The sequence below is a fragment of the Oryctolagus cuniculus genome, chromosome 14 (genome assembly GCF_964237555.1).
Source record: "Oryctolagus cuniculus chromosome 14, mOryCun1.1, whole genome shotgun sequence".
NCBI lineage: Eukaryota > Metazoa > Chordata > Mammalia > Lagomorpha > Leporidae > Oryctolagus > Oryctolagus cuniculus.
The window spans coordinates 68,864,115-68,891,903 of NC_091445.1; the positions used below are offsets into that span (position 1 = coordinate 68,864,115).

General features: G+C 45.0%; 1 protein-coding gene and 1 long non-coding RNA gene across 3 annotated transcripts in view; one reads left to right on the plus strand and one right to left on the minus strand.

Moving 5' to 3' along the window:
- Window positions 1-209: 209 nt before the first annotated feature.
- On the minus strand, window positions 210-26,638 carry LOC103349663 (C-C motif chemokine 28). 2 transcript variants are annotated; one of them, XM_017344707.3, is made up of 3 exons: window positions 26,499-26,638; window positions 8,752-8,878; window positions 210-2,989 (listed from the first exon to the last, which is right to left on the minus strand). In XM_017344707.3, the coding sequence occupies exons 1-3, from the start codon at window positions 26,560-26,562 to the stop codon at window positions 2,788-2,790; spliced, it is 393 nt and encodes a 130-aa protein (XP_017200196.1). In that variant the 5' UTR covers window positions 26,563-26,638; the 3' UTR covers window positions 210-2,787. The 2 variants fall into 2 exon arrangements, with proteins under 2 accessions (XP_017200196.1, XP_008260555.1); XM_008262333.4 differs by lacking the exon at window positions 26,499-26,638 and adding an exon at window positions 16,608-16,756.
- LOC138845191 (uncharacterized) overlaps window positions 16,796-27,789 on the plus strand; it is a 28,325-nt gene continuing 17,331 nt past the window's right edge. Inside the window, exons 1-2 of the long non-coding RNA XR_011382029.1 lie at window positions 16,796-17,236; window positions 26,376-26,597. This is a non-coding gene — a long non-coding RNA (uncharacterized lncRNA). The remainder of the gene's footprint in view (window positions 17,237-26,375; window positions 26,598-27,789) is intronic.

A 27,789-nucleotide genomic window follows, 5' to 3' on the forward strand; every position in this document is an offset into this window, starting at 1 on the left:
ACATTTCATTTGAAATTATGGAAATAACTATTAGAAGAACTAGAGGTTTTTAACAATTTTAAAGAAGTTGTCTCAAGGAAACAAGCCAGGGAATGGGGAGGAGAGGGTAGAAGGATTTTACTCTTTGTTACACATTCTTCTCTATCACTGATTTTTAAATCACATATTAGTATTACTTTACTAAGAACATAATCTTCAAAAAGGAAAACTTAGGAAGTTAACCAGGGTGATTTATTCATAGTATATTAGCTTAGAGAACAGTAACAGTTTTTATTCTTATATAGTAACAGTACATAGTACAGTAACAGTGATATAATATTGTATAATAAGCACATGTGACAGCCTGTTAAATGGGATTTCTCAAAAATCTTGTCTTCTGGGCACATAGTCATCATAGTTTTCATTATTTGCATTATGGTAAAATCCATTTTAAAATCTCACATGAAACTGGTGTCATTTATAGCTACCTCCAAATTGTACAGAATTATGGATCTGGACTGGAAGGAGAGAAAATCAAAAATAATTCAAGTTGTTGGTTGAAAGGATTGGAAACCAATGCTCTTGTTTTTATCCTAACCTTTCCTTAATGTGGGTTACTCTGAAGAATTGTAAAACTCCTGACTTATTCTAAGTTACTTCCATATATCATTAATGCTGTTTACTTAATGTTGCTTTCTTAGCTTTAGAATCTGCAATATGATGACAACGGATGATCATAATACAAGATTTAAGGGAAATACTCTGTTTCCTTCAGGATCATCTGTATTATCATATTATCACATCAGAAATGAAAGAATGCCATATTTTTGACAAAATCTGTCCATAAGTTCAAACGAAGATCTGGTGAGGGAGATTTTGCTAATCAACAATTATAAATTGTGTGCAGTTTTCTCCAGTGCCTAGGCATGTGAAACTCCATAGAGTCAGGTCAGGGCCTGTTTTAATCTATGGTTATTGTCACTGTCAGCAGCAACAATGCCAGGGGCAGCATGTTTCAATTCCAGGCTTCCACAAAAATAAGCTGTCAGTAGGCATCGCCTGCCCCCTTGTGAAGTCCCTGTCACAAATCTTTATCTGAGGTCCTCTCCTCCCTTCCATCCCATCCCCGTGTCTACACCTTCCCGGTATCTATTACAGGGGCTGAGATGAGAACTGGGTTCCAGGCTTCTCTCTGTCAGTTACTGAGTGACCTTGGGAAAGCCATTTGACCTCTTTGAGCCTCAGGCTTCCATTCCATAGAGTGGGAATATCAGTGCAAAGCTTTGTTGGTGGGAATAAACACATCACCTGCTACACTGGTGTCACTGAGGGATGTTATACAAAAGACTGGGGATATTTTAAGCTACACCAGGCTCAGCACCTCTGTGAGTGCCATGCCACTGCCTGGAACTGGCCAGCAAGGAAGCCCAGGACACCTGGCACCTGGTAACATGCTCCTGCTGCTTTCCAACAGCTGTTTATGAAAACTGGGCTCCTAGTATACATCCTGAAGCCTCTGTGACTCCTTATTTAGGAAAAATGTAAAATCACCCCACATGGGACCAACTCGAGACCCCTGGCTAGAGCTGCTGCTCAGGAATTTACTGCAGGAGCCAGAAGTGGGGGTAAATACGTCATTTTTTTTTTTCAGCATCAGAATTTATCAATCCAAACAACAAGAGCTACTCAAATTGGACTCTTTCAAGTATTGTTCAACTTAAATTTTTCTCTTTAGAAAATAAGCTCAAATGTCCATGAACCCTACATGACACAATAACTAGTACACAAATTTACATAGGAAATTCTTACCAAATATGTTAAACTTGAACCTGCTCATGAGGAAACAACCAGGCAAACCCAGATGTGGAACAAATGCTGGCCTAGATTATTCTAAAAGAGTCCATCCATGGGAGGAAAGAACAATAACCAGAAACAGAGGACCTTTCTTAGATTGAAAGAACCTCAGAGCAGGTATTTGGTTTCATGGTTAAGCCAGCAGTTAGAATGCCTATACCCTATATGAGTTCAATGCCTGCCTCTGGCTCCTAATTCTTGCTTTCTGCTAATGTGGACCCTAGAAAGCAGCAGATGAGGGCTCAAATATTTGAGATGTTACCACCTACTCCAGAGACCTGGATTGAGTTCCTGGCTCCTGCCTTTAGCCTCAGCACAGTATCAGTCTTTGTGGGCATTTGAGGAATGAAACTGAGGATAGTAGCTCGCTCTCTATCTTGCTCCCTTTTTCTATCAAGTGAATCGTTTTTAGAAGACTTAAGAAATATGATAATTAATTGAATGCATGAACTTGATTGATTCCCACATTTTATAAAAGTTATATAAAATACTCTGGAAAAAGTTAGGAAAACTTGAATATGGTCTATATATATTAAATGAAACTGTTAAGTTCTTAGGTGTTAAATTGCTAATGTAATTCTATAGGGAAATGTCTTTACTCTTGAGGGATGCAAGTTGTAACATTAAAATAATTAGAGTGAAGTGTCATAATATTTGCAACTTATTTTCCAACAGTTTAGCAAGGTTTTATACATATATGTGTGTATAAACATAGATAATGTTAAATTTGTATATACACACATAGATAAGAAAAAGAAAGTAGTTGTGGCATGATATTCGCAATGATGAATCTAGGTAAATGGTATACAGACAAGTGTTCATTGTACCATTCTTTCAACTTCTCTGTAGGTTTGGAAAACCTGATAATAAAAAAGTTAGAGCAATTACGTGCTCCTCTTAAAAGATCATCTGAAGATAAGCGCTACCTTCACCAGAGGAATCATCTTTGTGGTGTTAGGCATCAACTGTCTGGTAAGTTTTATGGCCACCTGTCACATGCTTTCCCCGACGTGCCCCTTCATGGTTCCTCTTGATGTATTTCTTCTTATGGCAGATTTTGCGTCTGTCATTTTCCTTGACTGCTTGTGCTTTCATCCACTCCTTAAGAGTATGATTCTCTGGAGCGATACAGTATCTTCTGTGCCGGACATGAAGGCTGTCAAAAAGGGAAGAAATCTGAATCAATGAAATCTTAATGACTTACAGGCAGCTCCCACTTTTTGAGACTGTATTCTTTTTTTTTTTTTTTTTTTTTTTTTTTTTGGCAGGCAGAGTGGACGGTGAGAGAGAGAGACAGAGAGAAAGGTCTTCCTTTGCCATTGGTTCACCCTCCAATGGCCGCCACGGCTGGCGCGCTGCCGCCGGCGCAACATGCTGGTCCGAAGGCAGGAGCCAGGTGCTTCTCTTGGTCTCCCATGGGGTGCAGGGCCCAAGCACTTGGGCCATCCTCCACTGCACTCCCTGGCCACAGCAGAGAGCTGGCCTGGAAGAGGGGCAACTGGGACAGAATCCAGCGCCCCGACCCGGACTAGAACCCGGTATGCCGGCGCCGCAAGGCGGAGGATTAGCCTAGTGAGCCGCGGCACCGGCCTTTGACACTGTATTCTTAGGGACTGATTTTTCTTTTCTTTTTTAAGGCAGAGAGAGAGAGAGAGAGAGAGAGAGAGAGAGAGAGAAAGAGAGATATCCTCCAACAGCTGGCTCACTCTGCAAATGCCCACAACAGCTGGGTCTGGCCAGGCTGAAGCCAGAAACTCCACCAAGATTTTCCACATAGGTGGCAGGAACTCAGGTTCTTAAGCCATCATCACCTGCTGTTTCCCAGGCACATGTGGGAGGAGCTGGATTGGAAGTGGAGTAGCTGGGATTCAAAACGGCTCCCACATGGGATGCCTGCAGCAGCTTAACCCTCTGAGTCACAATGCCTGGAGGGGAACTTCTTTTTTTTTTTTAAGGTTTATTTATTTACTTGAAAGAGTTACACAGAGAGAAAAGGAGAGGCAGGTCTTCAATCTGCTGGTTCACCCCCCAGATGGCCACAACGGCCAGAGCTGTGCCAATGTGAAGTCAGAAGCCAGGAGCCTCCACCAGGTCTCCCACGTGAGTGCAGGGGCCCAAGGATTTGGGCCATCTTCCACTGCTTTCCCAGGGCACAGCAGAGAGCTGGATCAGAAGTGGAGCAGCTGGGACTCGAACTGGCACCCATATGGGATGCTGGCACTATGGGTGGCGGCTTTACCTGCTATGCCACAGCGCCGGCCCCAAGGGGGAACATCTTAATAACAAGACATTTCCTAAACGAATGACATTGATAGGTCTTCAAAGAAAAATGAATTCTCACTGTGGCCGGTAGTTTTCTTACTACAGGAGAAAACTTGACTGCAGAAGTGATGAAAAGGAAAAAACAAAACTATAGTTGATGCTCCTACCTTTTGCAAAGGTCTAAAACCTACTCTTCCTCTCTCCTTGTGCTGTCAGCAGGAACCTGAGTAGGTAAAGACTGCACCAACAGCAGATCAGCCCAGAGGTTACACAGGAGACAACTACGACTCAACCCACTGAGGAAAATGACAAGTGGTGATTCCTAGGGAGGGACATTGGCAGAGCTGAAGGAGGGAACCGGGTTGGGGGACATGAGGGATTCAGAGCACTAAGGGCCAGAGAAAAACAGGGAACCACCACCATCTGGTACCCCTTTCAAAGGCTAACTGGGAGGGGCCTCAAATTCTCAATAAAATTCAAGGGAAAAATTAGCTATCAGCACACAGCTCCTAAATCTGAGGTGTTGAGATGTTTTAGATCCTGCAATTTAAGATTACTTACACCGGTGCTTATATCCCAAGTGTGTCCCATCAGGATAAAAAGAGACAAGGCAATGTTAGGGAGAGGGTGGCCCATTCCATACTCCCTCCCCACCACCACATTTAGAGTATTTCAGTGGTCACTGCCCCAGTCTATTTCTAGGTGGAAAGTTTTAATTCTAAGAGACTGTAAGGGGCCAGTGCTGTGACGTAGCAGGTAAAGCCACCGCCTGCAGTGCCGGCATCCCATATGGGCACTGGTTCCAGTCCTGGCTGCTCCACTTCTGATCCAGCTTTTGCTGTGGCCTGGGGAAACCTAGAAGATTGCCCAAGTCCTTGAGCCACTGCACCCACGTGGAAGACCCGGAAGAAGCTCCTGGCTCCTGGCTTTGGATCAGCGCAGCTCCGGCCATTGCGGCCAACTGGGGAGTGAACCAGTGGATGGAAGACTTCTCTCTCTCTTTGCCTCTCCTTCTCTCTCTGTGTAACTGACTTTCAAATAAATAAAAATAAATATTAAAAAGAGAGAGAGTCTGTAAGGTTGATCCCCCAATGCTCTTACCCACAAGAGAGTAGCTGAGGACAGTCCAAGGGTCTCAGAGGGGTGCCCTGTCATACAGATTACAGCTATGATTGTGTACTAAACTTCATTTTGCTACTGATTACTCTAAACACAACAGCCCGTCACAACAACTTTCGAAAAAGTACTCAAGCTTCCCGAATGATTTTATTTAATAACCCTAAATTTTATTCTTAGCAGTTAATATCTCTGTGATTTCAAAAATCTCAGACTGTTGCTAGAGATAAACAACTTCTCACTGTGCTTATGTTCAGAAATAGGCAGAAGTTCTTATTTAAGTCATTATAGATTGCTTTGAACAAGAAAACTGACATCTTGGACATCAAAAATTACAACTCTCTTTCATTGGGCCTGAAACAACGTATTTTCAGGCAGAAAAGGAAAAGAAACTTAGTGTACTTACTGTAAGTTAATTTGTATTAATTGTGATATATAATACTTGTAATTTAGGAATTCCATTTCCAACCTGAGCAGTGTTTTCTGCATCTGAAACACTTGTCTTAAACCATGAAGTTCTTATACACGGTTGAGGTTAAAGGACTATATTTTGGATAAGGAAAAACATGCTCTGTAGTAAATTGGAAAGCACAGAATTTTTGTTTATGGTGAATTCCGGGAAACACAAGGAAGGATCTGTAATTGATGGTTAAAAAATACTCCATTGTCAAATGTGATTTATTTGAGACTAGGTCATAATGATTGTGTATTTTTTAGCTTATCAGACCATAGAAGACAATTCTTTTTTTTTTTTTTTTTTTTGACAGGCAGAGTGGACAGTGAGAGAGAGAGAAAGGTCTTCCTTTTGCCGTTGGTTCACCCTGCAATGGCCGCCGCGGCCAGCGCACTGCGCTGATCCGAAGGCAGGAGCCAGGTGCTTCTCCTGGTCTCCCATGGGGTGCAGGGCCCAAGCACTTGGGCCATCCTCCACTGCACTCCCTGGCCACAGCAGAGGGCTGGCCTGGAAGAGGGGCAACGGGGACAGAATCTGGCGCCCCGACCGGGACTAGAACCCGGTGTGCCGGCACCGCAAGGCAGAGGATTAGCCTAGTGAGCCGCGGCGCCAGCCCATAGAAGACAATTCTAAAACTTGTCCTGCCAGTGCCGCGGCTCACTTGGCTAATCCTCTGCCTGCGGCACTGGCACCCCAGGTTCTAGTCCTGGTTGGGGCGCTGGATTCTGTCCCGGTTGTTCCTCTTCCAGTCCAGCTCCTGCTGTGGCCTGGGAAGGCAGTGGAGGATAGCCCAAGTGCTTGGGCCCTGCACCCGCATGGGAGACCAGGAGGAAGCACCTGGCTCCTGGCTTCGGATCGGCGCAGTGTGCTGGCCACAGCGCGCCGGCCATAGCGGCCACTGGAGGGGTGAACCAACGGAAAGAAGACCTTTCTGTCTCTCTCTCTCTCACTAACTCTGCCTGTCAAAAAAAAAAAAAAAAAAAAACCTTGTCCTTAAAAAAACTGTCTATATTTTTTTACTCTCAGCTATTTCCAACAGTATTTATTAAGATGAAATAAAAGACTGGCATATACTAGCTAGATGTATATTAAGGGAGCTTTTCTAAGAAGTTGAGAACTCGAAATACCCTTTAGGAGGCACCTTGTTAAGTTTTCTCCACCACAGCCGATGGACCTAGCAAAGTGGTTCCACCCGAGGAGATGCTGAGACTGTTCTCAATCTCTTCCTTCTCCCACACTCATGCTTAATTAAATGTTTGCACCAAGAATGGTCTCTTCCCTAACATCTGACCCGAATTGTGGTTTGCAAATTTATTAGATCTCAGGTGTTTCTGGGATTCGTAGAAAATGGATGGACCATCTTCCCAGACAAATGCTCACATGTTCAAATACAAAAATATCAAGGAGTTCACAGCCCTGTAGCCTGAAAAAAAAAATCTGTCAATAGCCATCTAACAAGTTCTTCCTTTAAATTTGTTTGAACTCTAATCATGGTGCAGTGTTTCTCAAAGTTGAGTACTGAAAGGAAAAAAAAACTGTAGCTCAAATACCAGAGATCAAGCCAGACACAGAGACATCTGCAGAACACAGGTGAATGAGAAGTCTCTGGAAGACCCCAGGAGGGCAGAGTCCATTAGTCTCTGCTGCATCACAGCACGCAGAGTCGGTTGTTTTTTTTTTTTGTTTTTTTTTTTTTTGTTTTTTTTTTTTTGACAGGCAGAGTGGACAGTGAGAGAGACAGAGAGAAAGGTCTTCCTTTGCCGTTGGTTCACCCTCCAATGGCCACCACGGCCGGCACGCTGCGGCCGGCGCACCGCGCTGATCTGATGGCAGGAGCCAGGAGCCAGGTGCTTTTCCTGGTCTCCCATGGGGTGCAGGGCCCAAGCACCTGGGCCATCCTCCACTGCACTCCCTGGCCACAGCAGAGGGCTGGCCTGGAAGAGGGGCAACCGGGACAGAATCCGACGCCCTGACCGGGACTAGAACCCGGTGTGCCGGCGCCGCTAGGCGGAGGATTAGCCTAGTGAGCCGCGGCGCCGGCCGCAGAGTCGGGTTTTGTGCATAGTTGTTGGTCAGTAAATATGTGTTGGATTCATTAAAAAAAATCAGGAGATTCCTGAGACATAGCAGCTCAGGTGTAAGCAGGAGCTTATTTATAGCCCAAAGAAAGGGGTACTAAAGGGCTTAATTGCATCATCTAGAGTCCTAAGTGGGTTCAACGCTGTGGTCAGGGAGATAACCAAACACAGTGGGTTTTCAGGAGGGCATTTGGCAGTTAGTCTCTTGAATGAGTAAATGGAGTAGAGGTTGAATCAAGAGACTGGGTTCACATCCCTTTCCTGCCATTCACTAGTTATGTGACAGCTGGTGAAGTATGTACTCTCAAGCACAACTCTCTCCTATACGTGATGCCTTCCTCCCAGCATTGCTGTCAGATTCCAGATATGATGAATACCCACGCAGTTCGGGTTTAAAGCCTCTGCAGAGATATTAAGCCCCTGTATGTCTAAAGCTTTTGATAGCTTTGCTAGAGCTGAGGTGGGAAGCAAAGAGGTTGACCACGAACCAACACTCCAGAATCAAAAGCAGAGCAGGACATTTGTGATGGGATTGCCTCTAATTTTGTGACAGGTACAGATACTACTATACTTCAGCTTGAACCTTATGAGTCAGTTGTAAAGAATTCAGAGAATAACAGTGACAGCAACCCCCACACTTGTCTGGAAAAGTTACCATAAAAGCTGTGAAATATAACAGAGTCACCCTCTGGTTGGGGTTTTGTTTGTTCACTCACACTCCTTGTTTTGCTAAGGAAAGTCATGAACGCTTTCTAGTGGCTGAGGGGATTTAGCCCTAACTACAGCTCTGTGGGGAGTGTTGTGGTGGGAGGGGCTAGCCGGCTAGTTGAGGGCTCAGGACATCCCAGAAGAGAGATTGATTGTGCGCTTATTCCAGGGAGCCTGGGGCCCAAAGGACAGACTCTTCCCTCCCTTGATGGGATAATTATCTGCTTGTACTTCAGGCAAAGCCTCTGCAAACTGTTGTTCACTGTGTAGGTTTAAATTTCCCTGCTGAAGAGCACTCACATGACAGCATCCAAGTTACAGTCGCCATCAGCTCTCTGCAGATGACATGCACGCACCACTTTCAGAAGCTTTCTGGAAACGTGTGGTGAAACCTTAGTGCAACAGCTGGAGGCAAAGGGCAGTATGGCTAAAAGAAGAAAAGAAAGGAAATGTCAAATCTTACAGTTTACAAAAAACTGGCATGGCTTTCATCTTTAGGATTCCAGAAAATGGAATGTTAACTCACTTTAGCAAGAGGCTCTTACTGAGGGCTTCATGAAGCAAACCTGGGGCAGGACACGCCTCTACCTACTGAAACTCAAACTGTATTTGTAGGAGATAAAATTAATTTGGGCAAAGCCACAAAACCAGAGAAAGAGATTAAAAAAAAAAAAAAGCTGTGCACAATGCTGTTCATGAGGTTTCAGACTAACTTAACAAAGCTGAAAGCAGTGAGGGCCTGAGCAGGTCTGAAAACAGTGACTCCATGGTCCTGGGAGTCCACTTCGAAATTTCCCAGCAGGAGGGGCCGATGCTGTCCTGCAGTGGGTTAAAGTCCTGGCCTACAGGGCCGGCAGGGGACCTGGAGGAAGCTCCTGGCTGCTGGCTTCGATCAGCTCTACTCTGGCCATTACATTCATTTAGGGAGTGAATCAGTGGGTGGAAGACCTTTCTCTCTGGCTCTACCTCTCTCTATAACTCTTTCAAATAAATAAAATAAATCTTAAGGAAAAAATTTCCCAGCAGGGAAGGACTTGGCTGAGCCTGGCAGGATGTGTAGGGTGGAGGGAAGTGAAGAAAGACTTGTCCAGACTAAGGGAAGTGCATGGTCGAGGGTTCAGAGACAGGAAAGCCCGAGGTGCATTTAGAATCTGAAGAAAGATGGAGCACGTTGTCTAAAGTGAACAACGAGGAAGGGGAGTGATAGGAGACACAATTTTACAAATCCTGAGGTCAGACCACCAAGGCCTTGAATGTCAGCTTTCATGCAAAAGGGACCACTAAATGTTAGAGAAAGAAGGGTTTTAGGAAAATCCACCTCACGGTGATAAGCAAGATGGATTAAAGGGGGGACAACCAGGATAGGAGGTCAGGGTGGGGTGGGGTGGGGGGCTCTTGTTACCCAGAAGCAAGGAGAGAGAGCAGCACACAGTGGAAGGAAACACAGTGCCCACATTAAAATGCGGGTCTGCGAATCCCTGCAGGCCCTGTGCAGGACATTCTCCTGTGCTGCTTATTTCACCAGAGGAATAGTGAGTAGAAAGAGTTCAGAAGAACACCAGCCGTGGGTTCAGGGGGCAGCCTCCCAATAACAGAGGGCAGTCCCTGAATTAGGGGCTAACAGAAACAGAGCCCCCATAGCATCTGCTGTAAGCAATAGAGGTTCCTGTCCTGTGTGTGGGAGGGGGAGATCCCTGTATTCACACCTGGCCCACAAAGAAAGACCAGGCCTACTCACAGCCTCGTCACCTTGAAGAAAAGGAGCTTTCTATGAAATTTAAAATGACTATGCGACTCATTCTCTAGGGATCCAAACTTTCTGTTGACATTCCTTAATTCAGTTACTCAAAAACCATTTACTGAGCAATTAAAATATTTTGGACACAATGCTTATCACTAGGGAAACAAAAAAATAAATAAATCAACAGGCCTCTATCCTCAGGGGCTACAATAGAGGAGACACATCTGGAGCCACATGTTTAGGCCCAGTATAATTGTCTTCTGGAGTTCTGTCCTTCTAGCACACTCACGCAGCCGTAAGGACAGGTGCACGACCATTCCCTTAGCAAACCTTACAGACTAAATGTCTACAAAACTAAGCCCCAGCCACCACAGACAGAAAAGGTCATCACATACTGATAAAAGGGCCAATTCAGCAGGAAGGTGTAACAACTATAATCATACATGCAGCCAACACAGAGTAGCTAGATATATAAAGATCCACTACCAACAGATCTGCAGGGAGAAGCAGGCAGCAGTACAATTGCTATGGTCTGAGTATGGTTCAGGTGTGTGCCCCAAGGGCTCATGTGTTAGGGACTTAGTGCTTAGTGTAGTGATGTTGGGTGTGGTGCCTTGGGGCAGGCATTGTGATACAGAAGGTTAAGTTGTTCCCTGAGATGCCCATATCATAGTGCCTGGTTTGAGCCCCAGCTCCTCTGTGCTTCCAATTAGCTTCCTGCTAGTGTACCTGGGAGGCAGGGGATTATGTCCCAAGGTCTTGGTTTCCTGCCACCCACATGGGACACACTGATGGAGTTCTTGCCTCATGGCTTTGGTCTGTCCTAACCCTGGCCTTTGTGGGCACTTGAGTAGTGAATCAGTGGATGGAAAATCAATCTCTCTCTCTCTCTCTCTCCCTCCCTCCCTTCCTTTCTCTCAGTTTCTGTAACGCTGCCTTTCAAATAAATAAACTAAATCTTAGAAAAGAGGGAAAGAGGGGCCAGTGCCGTGGTGCAGCAGGTTAAAGCCCTGACATGAAGTGTTGTCATCCCACATGGGTGCCGGTTCGAATCCCGGCTGCTCCGCTTCCAATCCAGCTCTCTGCTAGGGCCTGGGATAGCAGTAGAAGATGGCCCAGTTCCTTGGGACCCTGCACCTACGTGACAGACCCAGAGGATGCTCCTGGCTCCTGATTTCGGATCAGCGCAGCTCCTGCCATTGTGGCCATCTGGGGAGTGAACCAGCAGGTGGAAGACCTCTCTCTCTGTCTCTACCTCTTTTGTAACTCTGTCTTTCAAATAAATAAAATAAATCTTTAAAAGAGAGAGAGAAAGAGAGAGAGAAGTGATTGCCAGCGGTTGCAGGGTTTGAGGGAGAACTTTAGAGAGAATAGGGAGTGACTGTTCTCAAGTATGGGATGTCTTTGGTGTGATCAAAATGTGTTGTGGTTAAACAGTTGTGACAGTTGCATAATTCTGTGAATTTATTGAAGATCTCTGAATTTTCTACTTTCAAATGGTGGATTTAGGATCAGGCATTTGACCTAGCAGTTAAGATGCCACTGGGCTCCCACATCCCATGTCCAAGCACCTGGGTTCCCAGCTCCGTTCCTGCTTCCAGCTTCCTGTTAACACACTCCCTGTGAAACAGCAAATAATGGATCAAGTATCGAAGTCCCTGTCACCCACTTGGAAGACTTTGCCTGAGGTCCTGACTCCTAGTTTTGGCCTGCTACAACCCCAACCATTGCAGGTATTTAGGGAGTGAAGCAGCAGATAAGAGCTAGCTCTCTTTTTCTTTGCCTCTCAAATATACAAAAATAAATACCTGAAAAATTTCCAAAATAAAATGGTGAATTTTAAGCAGTGAGAACCCTGGTGATCTTTTCAGTGATTAGTGAATCGATTTTATAAAACTAATTATTTATTTAGCAATACTGTGCTGCCTATTATCTAAGTCAAACTCCTTTAATATCCCAAACAAGACACAATATTCTGTTTCCCATGTATGTATCCATTCAATTGCCATCTCACTATATGTGTACCACCATATTCAATCTTGGGGGTATAAAGATGAAGAGGTACTATCTTCAGAGAGCTACTACATAGGCCACTGCCTTTAGTTATGACCCAAACAACTCTAAATATATATGAATGTATCTTCTGAAGCATGACAGGAATTAAGAATCATAAGCAAACCTAAGGAATTTGAGTTATCTAAGTGCAGATAACAACCCAAGTAATAGTTTTAAACAAGGAAAGCAATGGGACACCATAGACTTATTAAACTGGATTGTGCTTCACAGAGGTAGGATGAACTTAGCTGGAGATCAATTTGACAGAAGTCACATTAACTATGAAAGTCAAGAAGCAGCCCAGCATTCAGTACCTGTTGACAGATGCTACTGGTGCTCCCCGATGAAGGCAGAAATATAAAAGGCCAGCAAATGATACTGGTGATTACTAGGGGAGGTAGGCAATGAGGGATGTAAACAGGGCAGCTTGAATTAGAGCAATGGTTAGGTAACATTGCCCCCTAGAGGTTTCCTCATGCAAACTTCTATTTCTATTTTTTTCTTCAATTTCAATTATGGCTCAAGAACTTCCATTTAGGAGAGATTTCCAAGTTCCAAGTAGATGGAAAAGAAGACTATATCAACTTACATAGTTTATTCGGATGTCGTTTTTGTTTGTTTAGGAAGGCAAGCTGATTAGAGATTAGGGAGGCTAAAATATTCCCAGAAAGCCCACCCTATTGCCAACATTGCATGAGGCCAGGGATATTATGTACAATAACTTGCTTCTGTCCTGAAATTGGAGTTCACACAAATGCACACATGTCTTCTGGACTAGAAATACCTCAAAGGGAGACACATGAAACTTACCGGATATAAGAGAAAATTCTTGCATTGTGAGGTTGACACTGCAGCGGAGCCCAGAGGGCTAGAAGAGCAAGCAACTGAGGTCTCTGCAGGACCTCACCTAATGTGTATCCCCACTCCTCCCTTGATCCTTCCTAGAATTGCTTTGGGAAAGACACAGCCCAGCTGGTCCACCTGGGGACTTCCTGTTCTACAAAGTGGTTTGGGACATCAGCAGATGCATTTCTCTGCTGGCCTGAGAAGCAGGCACCAAGGGCAGGCCTCAGGACGAAGGCACAACCACAGTCAGCACCGAGTGGACCCACAGGCACTGCCCAGCACAGGGACCATAAACGTGTAGGAAGGGGCTCTGGTTATGTGAGAGACCATCCTCCCTGCCATGCCAGGCCACCTTCCCCAAGGCTCTTAGGGGGAAATGACTATTCTCTAGGACCCACAAGTTGAGAATTATCAAGAATATTTGGATTGGGAATTTTGGAAAACCCTTGTCATTACTGCCAAGGAGAAATGTGAGGGCTCAGAAAATCATGATTTCTATTTCTTGCTGGTGAAGCCCAGACCATAGGAGTTCCAAGGGAAGCATCTCACATATGTATTCAGTGAGCTGAAATCTGCATTTGAATCATATTTGAATCAGTTTACTCTTTTTTGAGACTGTGTGAACTTTTGCTCCTTTGTTCAGGAAGATTTGCTTCTGCAAGGAAGTATGAATAAAGTAAGGGAAAATATTTCTAACACAGGCAGAGTATGGCAAAAATTTTCTGATAAATAGAATGAGGATCACTGAGAGGCAGAAGAAATAAACTGTAACACTCAGACTCGGGTACATCTTTATCAAAGAGATGGCATTTGAGTTGGGGGTTTGAAAAAATGGACAGAATTTGAATTGGACAGTAAGGGTAGAGGAGACACTGAGGGTGAAGATACAAAAATGGAAAAAGCAGAACTTGTATAAATTTGGTTGGAATACAGGATTCACAAATGTAAGGTATTGGAGAATGACATTAAACGTATGTTGGAACCACATAGCCTTGTACTTTATTTATTTATTTATTTTTATTTTTATTTTTATTTATTTTTTTTTTTGACAGGCAGAGTGGACAGTGAGAGAGAGAGGCAGAGAGAAAGGTCTTCCTTTTGCCGTTGGTTCACCCTCCAATGGCCGCCGCGGCCGGCGCGCTGCGGCCGGCGCACCGCGCTGATCCGATGGGAGGAGCCAGGAGCCAGGTGCTTTTCCTGGTCTCCCATGGGGTGCAGGGCCCAAGCACTTGGGCCATCCTCCACTGCACTCCCTGGCCACAGCAGAGGGCTGGCCTGGAAGAGGGGCAACGGGGACAGAATCCGGCGCCCCACCCGGGACTAGAACCCGGTGTGCCAGCGCCGCTAGGTGGAGGATTAGCTGCGGCGCCGGCCTAAAAGCTTTGTTTTTGACACTTGGAATTCATTTTATATATATATATTGTGAGTCAGATGCATAAGGATATTTACTGTCTCAGAACTCTAAGAGTAAATGAAATGTTTTCTCCCTTTACCAAAAATAATGAGGCCATTTTTCTCCTTCCCCCTTTCTTGAAAGTTTCATTAGAGACACAGTGAATTTTAGTGCGTATATTTGTGAAGTAGGCAGGTCATGTCCGATTTCATTTGAAATGGAGATAAACTTGTCTAGAGATTAAATACAGTCTCCCGTTTTTATGGTAATTGCTATATAGCCACATTCAAGGGACAATCAACCTCTAGATAAATTTTTAAAATATCTCTAGAGTTAGCTCAGGATCTCTCTCAAGATGTTCAGGGATTGTCATGAGATGTAACTCTTTTATCTCTTGAGAGGAAAAGTTATCCTCTCTTCTATCTGAAGTTATGACTCCTTTCTGATTTTTACAAAGTAGGAGGATGGGGCCGGCGCTGTGGTGTAGCAGGTAAAACTGCAGTGCCGGCATCGCATACGGACGCCAGTTCAAGTCCAGGCTGCTCCACTGCCGAGCCAGTTCTCTGAATGGCCTGGGAAAGCAGCTGAGGATGGCCCAAGTCTTTGGGCCCCTGCACCCACGTCAGAGACCTAGAGGAGGCTCCTGGCTCTTGGCTTCTGATCACCGCAGCTCCAGCTGTTGTGGCCTTTTGGGGAGTGAATCAGCAGATGGAGGACCTCTCTTTGCCTCTCCTTCTCTCTGTGTAACTCTGACTTTCAAATAAATAAATAAATCTTTTTGTAAGAAAAAAGTAGGAGGAGAAGGTTATTGTGCAAAGTAACAGTTTGAAAGTTAGAATCTAAAAAGTAAATGGTCCCTAACGAAAAGTTAGGGTCCATTCTTCTGGGGACAGGGTGTGAGGAGTCCGAGGAGCTAATAGGCAGGCAGGTAGTCCCAGTGGACATTTAGGGTGCAAAATGCTTGTTTTCCCCAAAGTTAGCTTTTTCAAGGTCAAAAGGGCCTACCTCATTTCTTAAGAATTTCCTATTTTACCATGAGAATAGCTCACAGTTTACTGTAAAAACAAACTAGGTATCCCACCCTACTGCTTTTGTTTTATCTTACGCAAGCCAGGCAGGGTAAAAAGATTACAAATCAAGTCTTTTGATGGGTTTTGTCCTTGCCTTGTAACCGAATGTCAAGCTGGTAAGTTTTTTCTTCTCCAAAATTCTGCTTAAAAACCCCACTACCACCAGCCCCTCCAGGTTTTGCCTCTTAGAGCCCCCCTCCAGGCTACTATGGCTAGAGGTTTCTTTCTCTTTCTTTCTCTTTCTTTCCTTCCTTCCTTCCTTCCTTCCTTCCTTCCTTCCTTCCTTCCTTCCTTCCTTCCTTCCTTCTTTCTTTCTTTCTTTCTTTCTTTCTTTCTAATATTTATTTATTTGAAAGAGTTACAGAGAGAGGAGAGGCAGAGAGAGAGTCTTCCATCTGCTGGTTCACTCTCCAATTAGCTGCAATGGCCGGAACTGCGCCTATCCGAAGCCAGGAGCCAGGAGCTTCTTCCTGGTCTCTTGCGAGGGTGCAGGGGCCCAAAGACTTGGACCATCTTCCACTGCTATCCCGGGCCATAGCAGAAAGCTGGATCCGAAGTCTAGCAGCCGGGTCTCTAGAACAGGTGCCCATATGGGATACCAGCAATGCAGGCAGAGGCTTTACCTGCTCCACAGCGCCGACTCCATGGAGGTTTCTGACTTAAATAAATCTTGCTTATGGGCCAGGCGTAGTTCAAGACCCGGCTGCTCCACTTCTGATCCAGCTCTCTGCTATGGCCTGGGAAAGCAGAAGAACATGGCCCAAATCCTCGGGCCCCTGCACCAGCACGGGCAACTTGGAAGAAGCTCCTGGCTTCAGACTGACACAGCTCCGGCCATGGCACCCATCTGGGGAGTGAACCAGCTGATGGAAGACCTCTCTCTCTCTGCCTCTCCTCTAACTCTGACTTTCAAATAAAAATAAAGCTTTTAAAAAATCTTGCTTATAATACAAAAAAGTAAATGAATATTTATAAACTTAAAAACAGGATATGCTTAGAGACTAAAAATGCAGTTAATTCATAGATTACAAACACTAGACGTGGTTCTTACTACGTTGGGTGGGACTCAGTAAACTCAGCCTTACGTGCATTTCTTTAAAATACACACGAACTAGAGCGTGTTACAAATTTAAAACCTGGAAAGAAGAACTCAAAAGAAACACACACACGGACAAAACGCACCCTAAACAGCCAGCAGCACGACGTTGTGGCGCTTTACGGCAGCCAGGCCGCATCTGCGCTCTTGGCGGCCGCAGAGCGGAAGAGGCCATAGCGGGGACCCAGGTGCGGGAGCAGTGGGGCTAGTTCGAGCCTCAGGAAGTGAAGAAGCAGGCGTGCAGAGCGGAAACAACTAGAAAAGGGTGGCCCTTATACCTGGGCGTCAGCCGTCTCTCTTCTGCAACCGGCTTTGCCTTCCGATTTGGGGAGCCTTTACTGGGCCCAAGGCTTTACCTGGGGGTGGAGTTCCTGCACCAGCCCATTAGACCTGGGCCGCTCGCACTTCCATTAAGGCGCACAGTGGCCCCTTCGGAGCCACCTGGAGAAGCCACACTCCCGTCACCCACCAGGGGGCGCCCAGCACCAGGCCTAGCCTAGCACTGCTGCCCTGCCTAGAGCTGCAGGAAGAATAGTTTGCTTCCTAACTCAGGTTTTTTTTATATCAATCAATTGTTGATGCAGGTATGTTAAAACCTCGAAGTGCTGTTGGCATTATGTCAGATTTTGTCTCCTGATTCTGTCCATTTTTCTAATACATCCTTTGGGGTTATACAGCTGCTTCTTGAATTATGATGGAGTTATGTCCCAATAACCCATTATAAGTTGAACATAAGTTGAAAATGCATTTAATAGACATAACCTCCCTAACATCCAAGCTTAGCAGCACAGCACCCAGAAGAAGGGTGGGGAACGTCCACACCACAAAATAATTTGATCTGCCCATCCAAGGCAACCTTGGGTGGGACTTGAAATTCAATCAACATATAGTATAGACCACAGTTGATATTACAAATATCCAGGTGGCCCTTGTTGCTTCACCTCATGGTGCAGTGACTGTGTGGGGCCTGCAACTCCATGCCAGTGCCCAGCATTGCAAGGGAATGTCCTATGACATATCACTAGCTTGGGAAAAGCCCAGCATCTAAAACTTGAAGTTTTTTCAAATGCATATTGCTTTTGCACTATTGTTAAGACGAAAAGAAGGTAAGTCAAACGTCAAACGTCAAAGAGTGTGTTTTCAGATGCACAAGTGTCTTCTGTCCTCAGTTTGGATTTGAATGAGGCATCCAGCCTTGGGTACAGAATTTAGGGGCGGCAACAGAAAAAGGCCATAATTAAGATAAGTATTTGAATACAATATTTTTAAAATAAAAATTAATGCAAAAAGACTATGACTAATGAAATATTATGTGTTTTTATTTTTGGAAAAATATTTGAGTAGCAGAGAAACACACACAAAGAGATAGAGACCTGCCGTCTTCTAGTTCATTTTCCAAATGCTCACAGTGGTTGTGACTAGGCCAGGGCTGAAGCTCGGAGCTGTGTACTCAATCCAGCTCTCCCCTGGGAGTGGCAGGGCCCTAATGAGTTCATCCATCACCACTGCTTCCCAAGATCTATATTAGCAGAAAGCTGGATTCTGAGCTGGAGCTGGGAGTCAAACCCAGGCACTCAGATATAAGACCCATGTGTCTTAACCACTAGGCTAAATGCCCACCTTGATTTACTGCAATTTTAAATTTTAAAAAATCTGACCAGGCATACACACAACTCACTCACCTCAGCCCTGACAATAGATTTTTGGTGATTTTTTTTTTCAAGGAAAGCATTTGGCAATATTTATTGTAATATAATTTGATATAAAAATATTCCATTTCCTCTGGATAGTCAAACCTCCCAGATATCAAACCTGAGGAAGGCTTGGAGGGGAACTTGGAGGACAGGGACGAAGAGAGGCTGTTACCCACCAGCGTCTGGGGCACCTGGGAGACACAGACCCGGACAAGTGTGACAGAAACGCTAAGGGGATGGGGTGGCAGGGTGGCACAGCGGGGTCAAGTCCCAGCCACTGGATTTCTCCAGCATTGTTCTAGCTTTTTGCTTAGATCACGTTTTGCTGGTGTTAACATTGCTATAGTAATCTTTTAGTTTGTAGTTGTTATTATTTTTCCATTCACCTTAATTTGCATTTTTAAAAAAATCATCATTTTTCCTTGCTTTTTATTCTTTCCTTCTTCTGAATTGATAAGTTTTCTGCATACCTTTTAAAATATTTATCTATTAAAAATTTAGGCTAGAATGGGTTCAGAAAGTTTCCTTGGAAAAAATGTCTACAATGTCTAACACAAAGAGACACGTTTCCTCTAGGGACAGTTCCTATGACAAAATCTCACATAAGTACTGGCTGCTCTGCTTCCAATCCATCTTCCTGCTAATATGTCTGGGAAGGCTGCAGAGGATGGCCCAAGTACTTAGGCCCCTGGCACCCATGTGGGAGATCAGAATGACTTGCAGGCATTTGGGGAATGAACCAGCAGGTGAAGATCTCTGTCTTTCTTTCTGTGTCTCTACTTCTCTCTTGCTGTGCCTTTCAAGTAAGTAAGTAAATAAATAAATAAATACATCTTTTTTAAAAATAAAAAAGTCAACATTAAGATAAAGCAAATGGGCTGACTCCGCTTAGCTAATCCTCTGCCTGCGTTGCCGGCACACCGGATTCTGTCCCTGCTGCTCCTCTTCCATTCCAGCTCTCTGCTGTGGCTCAGGAAGGCAGTGGAGGATGGCCCAAGTGCTTGGGCCCTGCAACAGCATGGGAGACCAGGAGGAAGCACCTGGCTCCTGGCTTTGGATAGGTGGAGTGCGCCGGCTGTAGTGGCCATTTTGGGGGTGAACCAACAGAAAAAGGAAGACCTTTCTTTCTGTTTCTCTCTCTCATTGTCTAACTCTGCCTGCCAAAAAAAAAAAAAAAAAAAAAAAAAAAAAAAAAAAAGCAGCACATGTTTCCTTTTAAAGGGGCTGTTATATTACTCAAATTTGATAAGATTGCTATTGTATCATGCTGCATCTCTAGAAATAGAACATTTAAAAAAATACTACATTATAGATGTTTAGCCAAAAGTCTAGCAACTCAGGGATATTTGAAATAAAAGGATTTATTGAAGTGTTAGAGATGCTAGTCAGAAAAAGGGCTGGGTCCCAGGACAGGTTTCCACAATGTAGCTGCAAGCTTAAAGAACAGTTGGAAATCTGTTCACTGGACCCAGACCAAAGAGCATATTTATAATTACAGTTTCATGAGGGAAACATGAGACATAAATTGTTTGTGTTGCTATAGATAAAAAGGGCAGAATAATGCAAATAGGAAGGAAGCTTGGAGAGATGCCTGCAACAGTCATCCTGATCTCCCACCTGATCCCTAAGTACTTGGGCCATCCTCTGCTGCCTTCCCAGGCACATTAGCAAGAAGGCGGATTGGAAGCAGAGCAGCCAAGGAAGGAATAAAACAAAGAGGAGGGCAGTCCTTATGTGGAGTACTTGTTGCTTCTGGATTGGTGTGGGTGTGAAGAGGGCATTTTGATGCCCAGCAGGTCAGAGACTTGGAGTTTGGCATCTGGAATTGTATTTGTTGTTCTTGGGTGGTTTAGCCAAAACTGTTAGCTGATTAGCTTCCTTATCTCTCCAATCTTCCATTTTCTGGCCCTTGTAATTAAATTTAGGACAGCTCAAAGATTTTCTGCTAGCATAGGTGTCATTGGCTTTTGGAATCAGAACCTAAGAAGCTTAACCTAAGAATTCTGTAGAATTCAGGGAATATACAAGTAGTATTTTCATTTTAGGGAACACCAAGAGAGAAACTGAAGGAAGGCTGATTGTTGCTTAGCTCAGATCTTTCAGGGGTCATTCTTGTGAAATAGAGATTTCCAAGTGTGCAAAAGATTTTCTAGCACAAGTATATTCATGGTAACCCACCCTGATTAGTGTCCTCTGACCAAAACAAATGAGAAAATCTTCTTTTAGGCAGCAAGCATCAAGCCCCTAGCAACTGTCTGTGTGAAACAGGGACCATCTTATTCTGAGAGACCGGTTTTGAGGCTCAGAGAGTGTTTTCCTGAAAAACGGCATTAATTTGGCAAGCTAAGCAATTTTTTTAAACTTGTTTTCAGCGATTGGAGCTTCTAGTGTTTCCCTTTTTTTATATTTTATTTAAGGAATACAAATTTCATGTATTTCATATATACAGATTTAGGGACATAGTGATAGTTCCCACCCTATCCTCCTTCCCGTTCACAGTCCCAACCTTCTTCTTCCTCCTTCTCCTATTCTCACTCTTAAATTTTACAAAGATCCATTTTCAGTTTACTTTATACTTACAAGGCTAACTATTGTTTAGATCAGATCTCTTAGGGGTCACTCCTGTGAAATGGAGATTCCCAAGTGTACAGAAGAATTTTCAAACACAAACGTGTTAGTAACCCACCTTGATTAGTGTCCTGAATAAAACAAATGATGAAGTCTTCTTTTAGGCAGCAAGCATCAACTCTGTAGCAACTATCCATGTAATTCAGGAACCATCTTAGTCTGAGAAAGCAGTTTTGGGGCTCAGAGAGTGGTATCCCAAAACTACTGCATTATCTGGCAAGCTGAGCAGTTTGATCTAAAGGAAGTCAAGAGGCCTTAAAAGCAAGCTCAGAATCAAGATCCTTCTAACCTTCTAGTGCCCTCTCCCCCTTCTCTCTGGAATTCCTTTGTCTATTAATACCAGACTGGACAAGGGAACACAGTTGCCTTCCATCTCCACCCTTAAATCTCATCTTCTCTGTTGGAAAAAAAGAGTAAGGAAAGTAACTGCAACTGAATAGATGCCCACTGCAAGACAAAGTCTGTCCCTCAGACCCATTCAAATTCCAGGGAATCATGTGGAAAGCTAACTGTGTCTATAGTATCTGTCCTTTTTACTCATTCCCCTAATAGACACTTACAACCCCTCAGAAATGTCTGCACTGTCCATTCTCCCTCTCTGCTGTGGAGAAAGGGCACGTGAGCTTCTGAGCTGCACTGGGTTGCTGGGTAATCACAGTCGTGTGGTTTTCCTGGGTGCTGTGATGCTGCCTCTTTGCACATTGATAAATTTGTGTTTCATTCTTCTATTTAAAGTGTCATGTCAGCTCATTCCAGAATCTTCAGAGGGTAGAGGGGAAATATCCCATTACCTCTCTAGTAGATATCTGGACAATTTGGGAGCCAATGAAGCAAAATCTCCCAACATGCTGGGCACAAGTACAACCGCAGTCTGAATGTACAATTGAAAACAGCCAGAGAAGCCCATTAGAGCATTTCAGGCATGGGAAACCAAGACACTGTGGCAAAAAATGTCCTACCTGAAGGACCTTGGTCGGTGAGACCCCAGTGGAAAAAAGTGGTCATCAAAGAAGGAGGCAATTTTTTCTGAAGGGAGGAGAGAACTTCTATTTTGCTTATGGCCTTGTCTAAATACTGACAGAGTGTCGCTCCCCCGCTCACGGAGGAATGACACCGGACTCTGCGACACTGGACTCTGTTTTCTTTCCCCGGTCCTTCCCGGATTTGCTGCCGCTCCCCTGCCTTCGCGGAAGAGCAGCACCAACGAGCTCCCCGACCGACTCTCTCAGGGGGCCCCGCATGTTGTCTCTCTCCCCCTTTTATAGTCCTCTCCCACCAATCCGTGCTCCACTGCCCGCGTGCTGAGCACACGGCTTTCCTCCAATCAGAGGTTGAATCAGGAATCAGCTAATTGACGAAGCAGCTGTGAAAGATTTGTTTACTCCCTCTCAGCGCCATATGGTGGGAGATCAGACGCATAGAGTTAGTTTCAGTCCACAGTCTCAGTACTTATTTGTCTCCCGGGCGCCCTGCCATGTTGCAGGAGACGGACCCTACTCCCCACAACAGAGCTTGTGGATTCAAGAAGCTTCCATAGCCAAGGCAGCTCATGTTAAGAGCCTTGAGTGATCACTGACATCATGCATAACTGTGTTGGTTGTTAATTTTTTTTATTTTTATTTATTTATTTTTTATTTTTTGACAGGCAGAGTAGACAGTGAGAGAGAGAGACAAAGGTCTTCCTTTTGCCGTTGGTTCACCTTCCAATGGCTGCCATGGCCGGCGCACCATGCCTATCTGAAGGCAGGAACCAGGTGCTTCTCCTGGTCTTCCATGGAGTGCAGGGCCCAAGCACTTGGGCCATCCTCCACTGCACTCCCGGGCCACAGCAGAGAGCTGGCCTGGAAGAGGGGCAACTGGGACAGAATCCAGCACCCCGACCGGGACTAGAACCCGGTGTGCTGGCGCCGCAAGCCGGAGGATTAGCCTAGTGAGCCGCGGCGCTGGCCCTGGTTGTTAAATTACAACAGGAGTCACTGTGCACTGACTTCCCATGCGCACCTCTGTCCTCAAAAAGTTATGTTATAATTATGTCTAAGTGCTTCTTAAGTGCTTCTTGGGTGTTTCTTTAAAGTTAGTTAAGTTTCTGGGGGAAAAAAAGGGGTGAAATTGACTTGGAGATGCAATGACTTTGAACAGCCCTTGTCTTGACTGTTGAGGAACAGTTTTTTATTGTTATTATTTTTATTTTTGTGTGTGTGTTCAAACTGTTGAATTCTTTACTTAGTATAGCTTTGGTCTTCTGTGTATAAAGTTAATGGAAAATGCATCTTAGTGGAGAATGGGACTGGAGATGGGAGAGGGAGGAGGATGAAGTGTGGGAAAGTGGGTGAGAGGGCAGGTATGGTGGGAAGAATCACTGTATTCCTATAATTTTTTATTTGTTTATTTTTATTTTGTATTCCTAGAATTTACTTGAATTGCATGAAGTTTGTGTTCCTTAAATAAAAGGTTTCTTTGTGGAGGTGGGGGAGGGGAGGGGAACAGGAGAAAACAGCCAGGCACTTCTCTAAGAGGACACCAAATGACAGATGATGCTGGTATACCAGGAGGGCCGGGAGCCCCCAAGGACCCTGGAATAGGAGCTACAGTGGCATCCATGGCTGTAGTTGTGGTCAGGATTAAGGCTGCCAAGTTCACAGAATCAAGGCAGAGGACAAGGAGTGGCTCCCTCTTAACAAGATGGGCCACCTGGTCAAGGGCAAGAAGAGCAGTTCTTGGAGGAGATCTGCCTCTTCTCCCTGTCCATCGATTTTCTGGGGATATTCCTCAAGCATAAAATTTTGAAGATTATTATGGTGTAAAAGCAGATGCATGCTGTCCAGTGGACCAGGTGCAAAGAATTTGTTGCCATTGAGGACTACAATGGCCAGGTAAACCTAGGTGTGAAGTGCTCAAAGGAAGTAGCCACCACCATCCAAGGGGTGATGGTCCTGGCCAAGCTCTCCAATATGTCCTTTTGGAAGTCTGCTGGGAGAACAATATTGCCCAGCCCCACATTGTGCCTTGCAAGGGGACCCAGCACTGGTTCTGTGCAATGGCCCCAATGCTGCCCCAGGAAGCACTGGCATCATCTTGCCCCCTGTCCACAAGAAGCTACTGCTGATGGCTGGTAGTGATGATGGCTACACTTCAGCCAGGGGCTGCACTGCAACTGCAGGCAACTTTTCCAAGGCTACCTTTGATGCCACCTCCAAGACCTACAGCTATTTGTTCCCAGCCTCTGGAAAGAGACAGTGTTTCCCAAGTCATCCTCTCAGGAATTCACTGACTATCATGTAAAGACCCCCACCAGGGTGTCTGTGCAGGGAACTCAGGCTCCAGCACTGGCTACAAAATGCATTTTACACAAGAAAAATAAAGTGAAATAAAATATGTTTTTTAAAAAAGCAATAATAAAAATAAAAATTTTAAAAATAAGCAGGCTCACAAAATCCAAGACTGTGGATTCAAAGAATCCAGCCAAGCCCAGGGACACTGGAACAGCATGGTAGACATGTTTGTGTACTCAGTGCTGAGTTCTCTGAGGTAGCCTCCACGTCAGCAGATGTGGAGTATGCCCTACCTTTGGGAGGACTCCAAGTCTTTTAATTGTGAATAGAGTCCGCTGCTTCCTCATTTATGCAGAGCAGTTTGGGGATGCCATTTATTGAGCCAAGACAGGAAGATAGCTATTTAAGACACCCTTAAGATAATGGAACAACTTTCTGCCTGAAACCACAAAATGTGTTTCCCAATGTCTTAAACTGCCATGGGCTACTTCCCTGTCCCCTCTCTCCAGCAATAATTGCCAAGGCCACTTACCTCCTTACCTGCGTCTTTGAGTCCTCCCCACCCCCTCCTTACCTGGTCTTCGGCCGATACCTGGAGCCTGAATCACCAGCTCACAGGGCACCTGGCACACAGACACTTTGGGAGGTTGCTGTGGGAAGCAGTGGTGTTGCCCCCTCAGTTCCATGACTGAGAACTACCCTCTTGTGTTCCAACCCAAATCACTATGTTTAAATGCAAAGAGTTGGGGCTTTTCTGAAAATGTGATTTTCCTGTGGCCCAGACTAAAGCCCTAGACTGCACCAAAGGCTTCTACTGGGTCTCAGCTCCCTTTATCACCAGAGTGCTTTTTCAAGCACCTCTGCATTTGCTGTCCTTCCAGGGCTCTGTCCTATGTGAAGTTTGGTCCTGGGTGTAGCACAGCCTCCTCTGTCCCATCTGTGCCCTATGCCTGCTCCTCCCTTTTCTGCAGGAGGGCAGCAGTTGCTGCTGCTGCTGTGTGAACAGTTGCACATGGGTCAGGAGGCTGGCAGGAAGCACACCTTTATTTCAAAGCTTTATGTTGGTAGAGCTGCCAAAACTAGGTGTAAAGCCTTAGTAGACAGACCTTTAAGAAACAAAGAAAGTGAATCCTGAAATTTCAATGGTGAATTCTTCATAAAAAATATTTTGCAGAAATAGTAAAAAGTCAGAGTTTGAACCATATCTTGAAAAGATAGAATGATAGTAAGAGGGAGTTTTCCATATTTCCCCCCTCTACTTTATTTATATAAGCCCAGTACCTCAGTGCACCATACTGGGATCCCTAAAGCTACAGGGGCCAAGCAATTAATACGAGATAGCAAACTTCAGAGGAAAAGGACTAGTGCTAGTCCACTCTGACCAGTCCCTGCTAGTGTACATGGAACCATGGTTTTCAGATTAGCTTTTTTGAAAGAAATTTTAATGTCCAATTTGTATGTGTGCATGTGAAATCTCTGTTTTTAAATGATAGCTCAATTTCTTAAAAAGTAGACCAAATGAAGTTTATATTCTGCCTCTGCACTTACAGATCTATTCAGGGTAGAACACAAGCAAAGATGGCATCAGCCCAGTATTGTTGAGCACCTCCAGTTAGGGTTTCCCTAATGCAGTAGTGAGTGCTGCTGTAGAGCAGAGCCTGTGCAGTGCAGATTCAGTTACAGTCTCCCAGCTGCATGCTAGAAACTCACGATTTAAATTCTCTCAGATCTAATTTGCATGTTTAATCTCTTTCATCCTGCTCCCATTTCTAAAGATCAAACTGAAGCTTCAGATTTCTGTATCCACAGGGCTGACTCTGCTGGGAAAATTTTCAGCTTACCCAATCAGTACCCCTTGGTCCAGTCTCTATTCCCCCAAGAAAGTACTCACTTGTGTTCAGACATTTAGCAGGTTGGGCACTGGGAACACATATGAATAACAGGCTTTATGCCAACCTCTGGCACCAGCTTTCTAAGATTCTGTCATCTAAAAGGAAATGCCACTCTAAGTTGCACTTATGTGGAGGAGTTATTCCTCACTTGGCAAATAATAATACTTTGTTACAGTGAAGTGCCTTCCTGAAATTCCTCAGAGATTTAGAATTTAAATGTATGCCATTGTCTTGTAGGTAATCAGAAATCATTGAAAATTAGCCTGAAGACATAAAGAGCTCTGCCTCAACCCACTCTTTCAAGACTGATTTGGGAGTCCTCCCAGCCACTGGAGGCCTGATGGCCAGTGCCCCACTCACCTTCTGAGGGTTGAAGAGCCACACAGGCAGCCAAGGCCACCAGCAAGAGTCCTGCGCACTGCATTCCTGCCTGCTCTGCTGGCTCTGGCAGTACCACAGGTGAGGCTGCAAGAGCAGGAAATGAAGCTAAAGGTGTCCTTGGGAGCAGATATAGAGCTCAGAGGAAAAGGAAGCCAGGTAGCCCCGCCCTGGGAGGTGCTCAGGGCATCCTTTCCTGTGGGGCTTAAGACAGCCTCCTGCTGGCGCCGCGGCTCAGTAGGCTGATCCTCTGCCTTGCGGCGCTGGCACACCAGGTTCTAGTCCCAGTCGGGGCACCGGATTCTGTCCCGGTTGCTCCTCTTCCAGGCCAGCTCTCTGCTGTGGCCAGGGAGTGCAGTGGAGGATGGCCCAAGTGCTTGGGCCCTGCACCCCATGGGAGACCAGGAGAAGCACCTGGCTCCTGCCTAGGCGCGGTACGCCGGCCGTGGCGGCCATTGGAGGGTGAACCAACGGAAAAGGAAGACCTTTCTCTCTGTCTCTCTCTCACTGTCCACTCTGCCTGTCAAAAAAAAAAAAAAAAAAAAAGCCTCCTGCTGACTTATCAAGCTCCTGACTTGGGTTTGCACTGCCTGCCACCAGGCTACTCAGTGGCTCTGACAGCGTGAGGTCTTGTGAGTTGGGTTACACATTAGAATGTTGGGAACCATTTTCAAAACTAGCAATTAATGTGAATGCACGTATAAACCACGTATAAACGTATAAATTCTGGGGTAGGGAACCGTTGTTTGAATTTTGCAAATGCTTCCTATGCAATTGTGATGTACACTGACTGAAAACCATTGCCTAAAGGAATCAGAGTTTTCAAAGTGGTTTCTTGAAACCACAGGTTTCTGGGGACAAGGGTGACAAGTCATAAAATATTATCTCTGTGGGAAGATATGGAGGAACTCAGCAGGACTCTGTTCTTGGTTTGCAGCCAGATTTTTTTCCCGTGACTTTATATTAAGTATGAGAAAGGTAATACAGGTAGAGAGGCACTGCCTATAGAAAAGAGCCTCAGAGCAGAGGGAGTCCCAAGTTCTAGTTCAGCTTTGCAGTGAATCAGCTTTGTGATAAAACCAGGGGGTACAGAAAAGACCCTTGTATTCTAATCCCATTGTTACAGGTGAATATTCCCCAAGTTCTTTGTCTCACATGGAAGAAGAATTTCCAAGCAGACAAAGCAGAGAGATTTAAAAGCAAGATTTATTAGAGTCATTGACCTCTAGTCAGGGTGGCATGGAGCGGGGCTCCAAGAGAGGCAAAACTCCCT

What these genes read in the sequence shown, in the direction of transcription:
- LOC103349663 (XM_017344707.3), bottom strand. Translation starts at nt 26,562, where the DNA reads ATGCAGTGCGCAGGACTCTTGCTGGTGGCCTTGGCTGCCTGTGTGGCT. An exon ending in GGCTCTTCAACCCTCAGAAG is followed by an intron (nt 8,879 to 26,498) that starts GTGAGTGGGGCA and finishes TTCTTCTTTTAG; the next exon opens with CCATACTGCCCTTTGCCTCC. An exon ending in TGTAACTTGGATGCTGTCAT is followed by an intron (nt 2,990 to 8,751) that starts GTGAGTGCTCTT and finishes CCTTTTTGACAG; the next exon opens with CCTTCATGTCCGGCACAGAA.